Source organism: Euprymna scolopes, chromosome 4 (assembly GCF_053919585.1).
Source record: "Euprymna scolopes isolate OS-2025 chromosome 4, ASM5391958v1, whole genome shotgun sequence".
Lineage (NCBI taxonomy): Eukaryota > Metazoa > Mollusca > Cephalopoda > Sepiida > Sepiolidae > Euprymna > Euprymna scolopes.
The window spans coordinates 171,278,359-171,291,960 of record NC_136485.1 but is presented as its reverse complement, the minus strand read 5'-3'; the positions used below and the strand labels follow the sequence as shown (position 1 = coordinate 171,291,960).

Sequence of the window (13,602 nt, the reverse complement as noted above, 5' to 3'; positions counted from 1 at the left end):
TTAGAGACAGGTGAAAATGTAGAAGTTTTTTCAAAAGTAGAAATAAACAAGTGTTTTTAAAAGGCAAAATCAGATTTTTTATGCTGCGTGTTTTCACGTCACTGGTTTTCCGTTCTCGTCGAAGATTGAGATTTACGTCCACTTCCCGAGGTCCTGTGCTATGGTGTACAAGCATGAGTTACGTCTATCTCAGTAGTGTAGATAAACTTTATAAATGAGCTTAAATATAAATTACTTACACGTAAATCACATTTTGAATTTTGGCATATGGGAAAATTGGCATATTCTTTCTTTAAACCATCCGCATGTTTCTTGAATTGTTCCATCGATTTGGTTGTCCACCAATTCTTTAAATTTCCGTCTTTGTCATATTGAGAGCCTAGAAAAATAAATAGAAAAAAACTTGGGAATTTTTTTATAACAAACACACACACACACATACATACATACATACATACATATATATATATATATATATATATATATATATATATATATATATATATATATATATATTAGTGATGAGACGATTCCAATATTTTTACCGATTCCATGCTAAATTTCTGATTCCGATACAATTGCCGATTTTGATTCTTTCTAAATCTCTAAATATTTAACTATAAAGTTGCTATTTTCCCCGATTACCGTTAAAACACATGTTAAATGTGCAGATATTTTCTTACGCGTAAAAATATACTTGTGGGAGGATAATCTATTCATTTTAGTTTAATGATAGTTTATAATTATAAATATTTAATTTTAATCGTTACTACTTGCAGTGGAAGATTTTGTTTTAAACAAAATAAAATAAAAAAAGACAATTAAAAGAATCGTGTTTGGTATCGGCAAATAGGCACATAATATTCTAATTCTAATACCTATCCGATACCTCCCAGTGTTCCGATTTTTCCGATTCTCGATTTCGATTCCTATTAATTGTCGCAACACTAACAAATATACAGTAAATTTTGAATATATATGTGGAAATAAAGCTACACAGAATTTCCTGCGTTTCAGCCTTGTGAATGGAATGCATGGAATCGATGTTGCTTTGTGTTTTTACATATTTCCGTGGTACTGGCTTGGCTAATAAACGAGGCACATACTTTGTTATTCACACACCCAGTTATCGTAGCCAATAGGTGCGCGTTTATCAGGCAAAGGATCGTTAAATCTCTAATTCACCTGTTTCTTTGTCCTCTTTGGGAGAAATCGGGTTTCTTTTTCTTTGTGTAGGGAACTTACTTAGTTTTAATCTAATTGTTTTTCACTCATATTTTATTTTTTACTAATGTATTTGTTTAAGTATTTGTTTATTTTCAAAACTTACTTACGTACCATGTACAGTCAAATAAATACTGTAAATAGATACATAAATCTTTATGAAGATACATAAAATAATGTATATATTAGGTTGGTGTAAAAAATAATGTCGTTTTTTATCAGATATATATATGTTATAAGCGACATTATTTTTACACCAACCTAATATATATCGCGTGTGTATTTAGGCAGCATTCTTTCATTTAAACAAACGTTGTTAAAAACAACTGAAATCTTCCGTTTGATTCGACCTTTTTTATTTGTTCAATTTTTCTGATAATCTTTTTAGTGTTTAAGTTCCATATATAGTCCGAAGTTGGCCGCAATCTTTCAAAGAAGACATCGTCATGAGGGTTGTGCAAATATTACTGCGAGAAAGGCTGGAAGCTTTTTTTATATATAGTAGTAGTGTTGAATGTGTGCGAGTTGTGAATGCTCTCTCTCTCTCTCTGTGAAGATGTTTTGAATATATATATATATATATATATATATATATATATATATATATATATATATATATATATATATATATATATATATATATATGAATGATTGCAACGTCTTGTCAGACGGGAGCCACTTCCTCAGTCACTAAAAGTCCATGTGCCCGAATATGACTTTTTAGCCCTGCCAGCGACTTGTACACCCTCATGCAGACGTGACATTGAAAGCGTTCACTGATTTGTATGAAACTAACAGCAGCGGAACCTGTATTATCGTGGGCTTTCATGTGATTAACAAAACCTGCCTTAGACAACAGAGCCCGATCACACACCTTACAGATCCAGAGATCTCCATCGTTGGGCGGCAAGGTTTGGCATTTCTTACATGTTCTCTCAAGCTTCGCTCAGTCTATTTTGGCTGCTTCAAAGTGTTCTGCACCCCTGTATATCAGTGTCCTCCACTGCTTGCGATCATACGCTAGGAACTCCCAACTGTCAACAGGAATATGAAAGCTCACCAGACTCTCCTTGATGCTATCACGAAAACGTTTTTTGGGCTTGTGCTGGGATATTTTTCCAAGAAAGGGCTCACCATAGAACAATTGTTTTGGGAGTCGATAGTCTTCAAACCGGATGAGATGACCCGCCCAACGCAACTGGTTCTTAATAACAATGGTATCAATGCTGGTTGTTTTGGCCTTTTTTAAGACATATGTATCAGGGACAAAGCTATACCACTTTAACCCAAGAATGTGTCTAAGGCAGTGCTGATGGAACCTCTCGAGCAATTCTATATGTGACCGGTACAAGGTCCAAGTTTCAGATGCGTAGAGTAGGGATGGTACTACACATGCTTGATATACTGAAATTTCAGTTGTCAGAGTTAGATCACCGTCAGACCAGACTCTATCTTGTAACCTTCCAAAAGCATCAGATGCCTTGCTGAGTCTCTGTCTTATTTCCGCATTAAGAGTGCCATCATTTGATAAGGCACTCCCAAGGTAGACAAAATTTTTTACGACTTCAAGGCGCTTTCCACAGACGAAGATATCAGGTTCCACATACAGTTCATCGTGAGCGGGAGTGTACATGACTTTAGTTTTCTTAATGCTAACTGTCAGTCCGAAGCAGGTACAAGCATTTGTAAAGAGATCTATCACTAGTTGCATATCTACTGGGGAGTGTGTTACCAGGTCAGCATCATCAGTATAAAACAGTTCCCTAACAAGTCCATCACTAACAAGTGTTTTGGCTTGAAATATTCTGAGGTTGAACACCTTTCCAGTCGTTCGGAATCTAATATAAACACCCATATCACAATCGTGGAAACCATACCAGAGCACAGCAGTCAAATAGAGCAAAAACAATGTTGGTGCAGCTATATCACCCTGCTTCACACCATTATCAATGGGGAATTCTTCCGAAAGCCGACCATTCAAGTTGACGCGACCTTTCATACTATGATGAAGTTGCTTGAACTTGTCTGTAAAAGCAGGTGTACAGCCAAATTTTTCCAGCACTTTCCAGAGAGCCTCACGGTTGACTGTGTCAAACGCCTTGGTTAAGTCCACAAACACCTAGCAAAGAGGCATATGCTGTTCAATACATTTCTCCAAGAGCTGTCTAGCAGAAAACACCATATTCACAGTTCCACGCCCACCTCTAAAACCAGACTGGGATTCAGGAAGGATATTAGGACATACATACTTTTCCAATCGGTTTAGCAAGAGCCGTGCAAATACCTTTCCAACCGCACTCAGCAGCGAGATACCTCGATAATTTCCACAATCAGACCTTGTACCCTTTCTTTGTACAACATAACCAAGATGGCATCTACCCAATCCCGGGCAACTGGGTCACCCTGCCATACTGAAAGTATCAAAGAGTGGACAACACAATGTACATTGACACCACCATGTATCAGCAGCTCAACAGGGATGCCATCCAGCCCAGAGGCTTTGTTCGAGTTTATCTGTTTTATGCAGTCAACTGCTTCTGCAAGAGTCGGTTCAACATCAAGTTCCTGACAAAAGGAACATTGAGGGATACTTTCTATTGCAGCAACATCAACATTGGATGGGTTGTGAAAAAGATCATGAAAGTGTTCATGCCATCGATACATAATTTCATCTGAGGTTTTCAGAAAAATTTCCCCGTCCTTCGCCAGGAGTGGTGTAGTTGAAGAGGATTTAGGACCATAAGCCTGATGAAGCAGAGTGTAGTATGTTTTAATATCTCTATGATCGTAGGCAGTCTGTATCATCCTGGAGAGGTCAGACCACCATTTATTTTTTATTTGGCGCACACAACACTGAACCTCACTCCGCACAGAAGAAAAGTGGGCAGCGAGCGCTGGCTTGTTCAGAGGTGAAGAGTTGAGAAGTTTCAAATAAGCTTTCCGCTTTCTATCAATTTGAGGGTTAATTTGATTGAAATTATCAGCAAACCAATCTCGATGTCTGGAAACTTTCAATCCAAGAACTTCAACACCTTTTTGGTATATTGTATCTCTTACTGTCTCCCAGTCACAATCTGAGAAATCCACCTGGTTGAAAGCAGATTTTAAGGAACTTCGTACGACTGGATCCTCCAATTTGGAAACATCAATACGTTTAGGCACTTTGACACCATTGAAACGGCTTTTTTGCGAACTGTAATTCTCAGTTTAGCTCTGACCATTAAATGATCAGTACCACAGTCAGCACCACGCATTACTCTAACTTTGCAAAAAATTTTCAAAATCACCACGTCTACACAGGAAATGCAAATGGCCATGTTTAGATTGGGGATGGAACCAGGTCTCCTTGTTTTTATGGTGGGAAAAAAGTGTTGGTGATAACAAAATTTAGTTCACTGCAGAGATGGAGAAGCAGCATACCATTTGAATTGACTCTACCAATGCCATATGGACCCAATGGAGACCAAGTCTCATTGTCTGATCCAACCCGTGCATTGAAGTCAACAAGAACCACCAAACTCTCAGCACTTGGCAAATCGGTGATAACAGATCTAAGCATATGATAAAAGGAAGTAATATCGTCTTCAGGCGAAGTAAGAGTCGGTGCATAGATAGAAAGAACATTCACATAACGACCAGCAGCAAAGGGCATTCTCAATGTCATTGCACGGTCATTTATGCCTACTGGCTGTTCGCTCTTGTCAATTAAGGAGTTCTTAACTGCAAAACCAACACCAGCCTCACGCCTCTCCTTTTCAGCTCTACCAGACCAGAAGATCGTGTAGCCCGACTCACGCTCAACCAGTTGATCACTACCTGCGAAACGTATATATATATATATATATATATATATATATATATATATATATATAGAGAGAGAGAGAGAGAGAGAGAGAGAGAGAGAGAGAGATATGATGGGAGATTCCAGTATTTTTCCGATTCCGTACTTCCTACCCGATTTCGATGCAATTACCAATTCCGATTCTGAATACATCTCTTAATACTATGCGACAGAGTTTTAATTTTCCCGATTACAACAAAAATACTTGTTAAATGTTCATATATTTTGTAAAAAAATTAAAACACACCGTGCGGGGGTGGTCTATAGATTTTAGTTCTACTGGTAGTTAAAAATTAATAGTTAAAAATTAATTAATAGTTAAAAATTAATAAATATTTTATTATTATTACTACTAGCAGTAGAAGATTTTATTTTAAACAAAATAAATTTAAAAAGATAATTAAAGAAATAGTTTTGACATCAGAAAATAGATACAAATTCCACTTCCAATACCGATTCCGATAACCCAAAAAGTTCCGATTTTTTTCCACTTCCCGATTCAGAACTGACAAATCGTCCCAACACTAATATATATATATATATATATATATAGAGAGAGAGAGAGAGAGAGAGATATGATGAGAGATTCCAGTATTTTTCCGATTCCGTACTTCCTACCCGATTTCGATGCAATTACCAATTCCAATTCTGAATACATCTCTTAATACTATGCGACAGAGTTTTAATTTTCCCGATTACAACAAAAATACTTGTTAAATGTTCATATATTTTGTAAAAAAATTAAAACACACCGTGCGGGGGTGGTCTATAGATTTTAGTTCTACTGGTAGTTAAAAATTAATAGTTAAAAATTAATTAATAGTTAAAAATTAATAAATATTTTATTATTATTACTACTAGCAGTAGAAGATTTTATTTTAAACAAAATAAATTTAAAAAGATAATTAAAGGAATAGTTTTGACATCAGAAAATAGATACAAATTCCACTTCCAATACCGATTCCGATAACCCAAAAAGTTCCGATTTTTTTCCACTTCCCGATTCAGAACTGACAAATCGTCCCAACACTCATACATATATATATATATATATATATATATATATGTATGATGCCCAACTTCCCACCCAGACTGCTCCTACATATGTTTCCTCTATCATAATAGTCTTTAAATAATACAGTGGCAATCGTATTGTTTGCGCAATTTAGCTGAAAGCATTTCTTACCAAGGTTGTCAAACCCATGAGTGAATTCGTGTCCAACCACGGCTCCCATAGCTCCGAATAACATCGATCTGAAAGAGTAAAAATGTATATTTTCCATAGAATATAAAACCGATTATTACGAAAATATAATTTGTTGATAATCGGAAAATGTAGCATCATCTTATGAACATTAATTGAAGACTTTCTTTATAACGTTTTTTAATGTATTTTTTATATATTGTTTAATAAAATATGTTTATATTATATTTTAATAATATATTGTTTAATAAAATCTTTTTATAATGTATTTTCAATAATATTTAGAAGGTATGATAACCTGTATAATCTTGATTGTAGCGAATGGATAGACTTAAAAATGTCCGTATATTGCTTTGAAAACTGGGATCAACAGAAGATAACAGTTTCGTGGATTACATTTTAGCTTTTGGTTTAACTTTTTCTGAAACCGTAAAACTCTTAACAACTGTTTAGCCTGAAAACATCGTTATTTCATAAACGATGGAAATACCTTAATTTAATCAAGAAAAATAAGGGGAACTATCTAACATTTGCGTCAATAATCAACAAACATTGCAACAATTTAAAACTGGCTGAACTGATTTCAAGTGCCTGTTATACGTACAAGGATTGGTATCGGCAAAAGACTCTAGATTGCGATTTAACTAAATTAGAAAGCGAATTAAACCTGAAACTGCAACAGTTGGCGGAAGACTGCTAACGAGTGATTAGCGTGAAAATAATTCAAAGAACATTGGGAAAGAATCCGACGGCGCATGCGTTATATAAACATATTTAAAAAAAAAAAAAAAAGAAACCCCTGTACTTCAGAGAAAATTTTAAAAATCATTATTACCCCGCTCTCATAAAAGATAATTCGCCGAAAATCAAAATAAGTCACCGCCAAGTCCATATTATCGATGCAGGTTTTTGAAGTATATTAATCACTTATATTACATTTAAGGGTACGACAAAGACGTTAAAAGTGTTCGTGTTAGGAAACACGGGAAATCATTCTGGGGAAATTTTATACAATAATTTAATTTGTTAAATTGTTGGATAAAACTCTGCCCACAAAACTTGTCTAACTTGTAACGCCAACTTGACAGAATTGAACATAAAAGTTTCCATTGTAGACCAAATGAAAAAATTAATACACTAAAATAACAAAAATAAAACATGGTATAAATATACGTAACTATGTTCTGGTAAAAACATTAAATGAAAACGTGAAGTTTCAGTTAGATTTTGGAGCAGATTTATCAATCATAAATTTGCATACATATAGGAGATAAATAACACTACCATGTTAAAAACTTGCAAAACAAGCAGAACGTTGACTGGGTCGAAAATAAAATTTGAAGATAAATTAATCATTAATAGTATAATTAATAGTACGACAAAGATATTAAAAGGGTTCCTTAAAAAACACAGGAATTTTTTTTAAGACAAATTTTCTGTAAGAGTGCTATTATAAATACGTTTTGTCAAAAAGTCGAAAATCTAACGACTGGGATGGAAAATATAAAGTCAAAATTAAAAGAAAGTTTCCCTGAAGTTGCTGGGTAAATGCACAAGACATGTCAGATTCGAACTCAAAGAAAATGCGCAGCCAGTATTCAAGAAAAAAAAAAGAAATGTTCGCCTCATTGGAGAAAATTAATGAGGAGCTTGCAAGACTTGAAAAAACCGGCATCCTATCAAAAGTTGAATTCAGTTAATCGGAACCCTTGCCATCTATGTCTAAAAGAAGTCAAAAGAAACCCGCAGTTGTAGCGTTGATGCACACAGAAAACCAAGAGGACTTTCACAAAAGTAGAAACAGGCAGACTCACTCTCAAGAAATTCTGTAAATCCTCTTGGAGCAATCGTAACCGAACTCGTGATTGTGGTAAGAAATTTTCAAAACAGATTCACCCCCACCAAAGTTGAACTACACAATCAATAATAGCTTGTTTTTCACTAAAATTCAACTCAAACCAGAAGACTATCAGTCATTTTAGAAGCATTACGCCAGGAAATTACAGGCAGGTAAAATCCATGGCAAAAATGTTTCGTCCAGAGAGAACCTTCTCCCAAATTATCACAATCAGTGCGAACTTTAACAAAACCCAGAACATGAGACATCATATACGGATACAACGCCTAAACTTCAGTTCGGACATTTTTTTTACGCCTATATAGGAATTTCTTCAAATTTTACATTTTCCGATTGATCAAGCAGTTCGATTATTGTTAATAGTGGAGTACTTAAAGTATATTTTTCTGATTGTCTCATAGCATTTTTTTAACTATAGGCAGATATACCCCTGTTTTTGAATAGTAGACTTTATAAAACAAAATGTTGAATCTTTAGTTTTTAGACTGTGGCATTATTTCCTGGTCTCTGCGCTTAAAGCTGAAGTTACCCAATAATAAAAATTCATCTCAAGCCACAACAAAAAGGATCATCCTATCAATGGATACTACATAGTCTAAATGTTCTCCCTTCGCTTCCGAGGGATTAACTGACCAATTCTTTGGTTCTCTTGCTGACTGACTTGCTCTCACTGACTAAAATTCGAACCCATAATATGAAGAAATGTCCTTTGTCTATGACGTCAGAAGTGTGTTTTTCAAACGTGACCAATTTCACGTGGCTCTACATATGTTTGTCCAAACACACTTTTGACAAACAAAAGTATCCTCAATTCTAATCTAACCTATTTTAAACAATATAACTTAATTTGCATTGTTCATTCTTTTACTGACATATTCTGATTTCTAAAAGAATGGACAATCAACTCTTTTTTTCCGATATAAACAATATTTAACTATTCTAATAGAATTTAGCAATAGACTAAACTTCTAACATTCCATTTCTTAACTTTGCCTGCAGGGTTCGATTCTAGGCTTATCCTAATCTCATTTTTACTTATCTAATACTCTTCTTCTTTACATGGAAAGGGGACATCCCTACGAGACATTGTTACACGATGGTAGAAAATAATAATCTAATCGTTAATCGAAAATTGGGTAAAATTTAATTATTTATAAGGACGGCTCAACAAGAATTTGTTTACATTGGATTTGAAAGCTACCATATTGTATTCAACTGGAAGCAGGCCAACGGAACAGTGTTCCGCAGGTGGGTAGTTCTGTGAAAGAAGCTTTGTTCATGAAATCTAAATGCAGATTCCATAAACAAAGTTTACTTTCCCAGAACTGCCCGCCTGTGAAACACTGTTCCGCTAGCCTGCTTCCCGATTGAATACAACATAGTAGCCTTCAAATCCAATGTAAACAAGTTCTTGTTGAACTGTCCCCATAAATAATCAAATTCATCCCAATTTACACATTACTATATTGCCACCTTACATTCATTAACCTTTATCCTCGAGTGGCCTTTGGACCTTGATAAGTGCTGGCTCACAAATAGGAAAAAAATATTTGTACCAAGAAACGGGTGACGTGAGGAAGCGGGGACAAAAGGTCAAACTCCCTAGAAATAAAAACGATGCCAGACATGTTGGCATCACGTTTTCGAGTGAGTAACAACAAAGAATTTCGGTTCAGTCTCGGAGTTGGAAGTCAAGCTAATGGACATGCAAATGATGTGGAAATAATTGAAGTTGAATGTCACGGATATCAGTCCGTCTACACGTAATCTCATTTCGTTAGACAGAAAGAAAGTATATGTAGTAAATCATTAGTTATGTAGTCTCTCTCTCAATAAGTAAATTCTCTCTAATAAAACCTTGAAGAACTCGGCAAAGTTCACTTGTTTTTTTTTGAGAGGGGGTTCATGCATAAGTTGTTTATTCGTTTAGTTAAATGGATGAGTATTATTACCACCTGACGAAGGCCACAGGAATAGTTGGCCGAAACGTCGTGAAAACAACAACTAATAAAGATGAGAATAATAGTCCGCAATAAATAAATTAATATAAATAATACTCATCTCAATAATGAATTCCAATTAAAATAATATATATACCATTCGGTATGAACCTGGCCATGGAAGATCAGATAATAAATAAATGTGGATTTATAAGATTAAAAATCCAATAATGATCGTCCTTTGGGGCCCGTGGCGCAGTTGATAGAGACGTTGAATCTCTATGGTTCCAGATGAGAATTGTCTCAAGATAGCGGTTTCAATCTTACCCGAAGCCGGCCAGAGGCTTATTTGGCCAAAACGTGGTGAGACGACAACAACTACAGATGGCAGTGATGGCTGAGAATGCAGTTAGGAGATTCGAAGTTCCTATCCGTCGCGGTTACCATCTGACGAAGGCTAGAGGAATAGTTGGCCGAAACGTCGTGAAAACAACAACTAATAACGATGAAAACAACAACTAATAACGATGAAAACAACAACTAATAACGATGAAAACAACAACTAATAAAAATGAGAATAATAGTCCGAAATAGATAAAGTAATACAACATATCATTACTACACACACACACACACATACACACACATACATATATATATATATATATATATATATATATATATATATATATATATATATATATAGCAAATTATAGTGATTCAATGAAATTAAAAAACCTTTATTTAAATCAAGGATTTTTTATTATTCCAAGTAAGACAAAGAATACTTTCGAAATTTTATCTCCTTATCCTATAGGGTTTCGATGCCTACCATCTCTTCAGAGGAGAAAATATTAGCAAATAGATATAACGGCATTTACCTTATTTGCTAAAGTCAGTTAGACATGGAAAATCATAATCAAAAATATATTAAAATAGTACTCACACACACACACACACACACACACACACACACATATATATATATATATATATATATATATATATATATATATATATTATTACATTTTCACCCCAAACAAGGCACAGTGCCACTTTGATGTAGGAGGCTACTATCAGGGACATAAGTTGAAGGGATACCATGTAGGGAGTTGAGCAGCAAGATGTTTGTTCACATTACATTTTAACTTCTGCATGTCAGTACAGTTGGTGAAGCAGGAACCCGGAAAAAAATTCCAAATTCTAGCAGTTCTGGGTAAGAAGCTAGTGGAGTAGAAGACTTTCTTACATCTAGGGATCTCTACTGCGTAAGGGTAGGACTTTCCTGCTTGTGGGGTTTGTCGGGAATATTTACGTCGAAGGGATACAAGTGCTTGTAGTTCGTCGGAGAATCCACCATTAAAATACTTGTAGAACAGGCAGAAGGATGCAACATTTCGTCGATGGGACAGAGTTTGAAGTTTAGATGACAGTTCAGGGCCTATCAGGTTGGCAACTCTCTTTTGCACCCTGTCTTCCGAATAACACTCAAGATTAGAACAGTAAACCAAATAATCCAAATATTACGAATTATAAATCCTTATCTCAAAAGTTTAGGAACGTAGTATATTATCTATCGTCTATCGGAGAAAGGGAAAAAAATTCGGATTTAGATATTTTTGTCCCAACCCACAGTGACCTTTATAGGGAGCTCCACTTTCCAATCCCGTTCCACACGTAACAATTAATTATTGTACTTAAAGTGAAAAAGGACAAACGTTTTTAAAAAAAAGTATCGCTTACAATGGATATTGAGAGTCATAGAACGGAGCTTGAAGAATTCCAGCAGGAAAGACTGCAAAGAAAAACAAAAAGACTCAATGTATGATTTAATTATATTTTTATTAAGCTCAAATTAATGGCGTTGGCACGAGCTAAGATTAAGGAGGAGAAAAAACGAAAAAAAAAAAACAAAAAGAAAGAAAAAAGAAAGGGAGGCAAACACAAATAGACACGCATATCCACACTTTCATAAACATATATATGACAACTCGTTCATTATATTTGTACGCGTTGTCAATTTAATATTTCAATATCTTTATATCTCAATTTTCTTATATTAAAAAGAAAGGAAATATAAGATACAAACAATAAGAAGAAGGGGTGGGGAAACCTCGTTAATTCAGGTTTTAAAGTTTCGAAAAATGAGGGGAAGAAAATGATGGGATATTTTTTTTTAATTTCCTTTCTTGGAAGATTGTAATGCTGGGTATGAGGCAGCCAAACCAGCTGCTAACATTGCTCCTGATTTTTATTGAAACCAACCGAGAGCTCTTTTTAGTATCCTCGCTGTTCCCTTAAGTGCAATTGTCTAGATCTCTTTTGCACTTGGTTCACCAGGAATATTATTTAGGTAGAACTTCAGGTTCTTCTTCTTAAGTCCTGTGACACATGTGATTAATATCTCCTTAAGATTCCAGTTTCTTTTCATATACCTGTCCAAAGCAATACTAATACTTACAGGCTCTGACTTTCATAAACATATATGTGAAAACGTGTTCATTAGATACGTATGAATGCAAAATAATTTATTATGCCATTACAAGTGGTTCAATTTATCTACGCCGTTTTCTTTAATTTTGAAGTCTCAACGCGTATAAAAAGTATCTATTAATTTTAATTGCCGTATTTTATATTGAATTTTATGATTTAAAATCAAATTAAATATTATGTAACTAAAATAGATTTTTAGGGGGGCATATTCTATGATAATATTATAATTCAAGATTGGTCTTAAATGTTAATGAGAGTGAGGGTTAATTAAATTATTTCTACATATCTAGTCTTAAAATTGAAATCCGCTAAACCGCTTATTTGAAATAATTTCTTACCTTGTTGAATTGTTTTTCTTTTGTCTTTCATACAGTCTGACTCAACGACATTTTTATTATGCACACACACACACACACACACACACACACACACACACACATATATTCAATAACTTTTTTCAGTTTACAAATTGAATAATTCTGTAAACTTAAAGCAAGAATCAATATTAATATTTATATGACGATCTCAATCAGATGAAAAAGCTGAACATTCGCGACAGAACAATAATATAACATGTTTATTTAAAAATATTTAAAAAATTTTAATAGTATTCCTTGTTCAAAATAAATCTGTTGTAAATTTTAATTTGGAGTTTAAATCCAATATTCTTATATATATATATATATATATATATATATATATATATATATATATATATATATATATATATATATATATATATATATATATATATACTGTTCCGGTTCTTTGACTGTCATGGCTCTTGTGGGCTGCGACGTTGTTTTGCTGTGGAATTTATTATATATATATATATATATATATATATATATATATATATATATATATATATATATATATAAAACTACGTCATTTACTCACATAAAATTCATATACGAAAGTATAAATTTATGCGTAAATTTAAGTATTTATTTCAAAAGTGCTCAATACGTAGGTAGAGCTAGTTAGTGTTCAATACGTAGGTCGAGCTAGTTAGCGCATAAGCCTGAAGAATCCTGGAGTG

General features: G+C 34.1%; 1 protein-coding gene across 3 annotated transcripts in view; it reads right to left on the bottom strand.

Annotated features, from left to right (window-relative positions):
• Positions 1–13,602, bottom strand: part of LOC145270282 (endothelin-converting enzyme 1-like) — a 180,223-nt gene that overhangs the window by 24,240 nt on the left and 142,381 nt on the right. For all 3 annotated transcript variants that reach the window (XM_080125928.1, XM_080125933.1, XM_080125938.1), the window contains exons 16-18: positions 11,811–11,862; positions 6,252–6,319; positions 240–379 (exon numbers count right to left, since the gene is read on the bottom strand). In XM_080125928.1, coding sequence (XP_079982054.1) covers positions 240–379; positions 6,252–6,319; positions 11,811–11,862 — 260 coding nt within the window. The remainder of the gene's footprint in view (positions 1–239; positions 380–6,251; positions 6,320–11,810; positions 11,863–13,602) is intronic.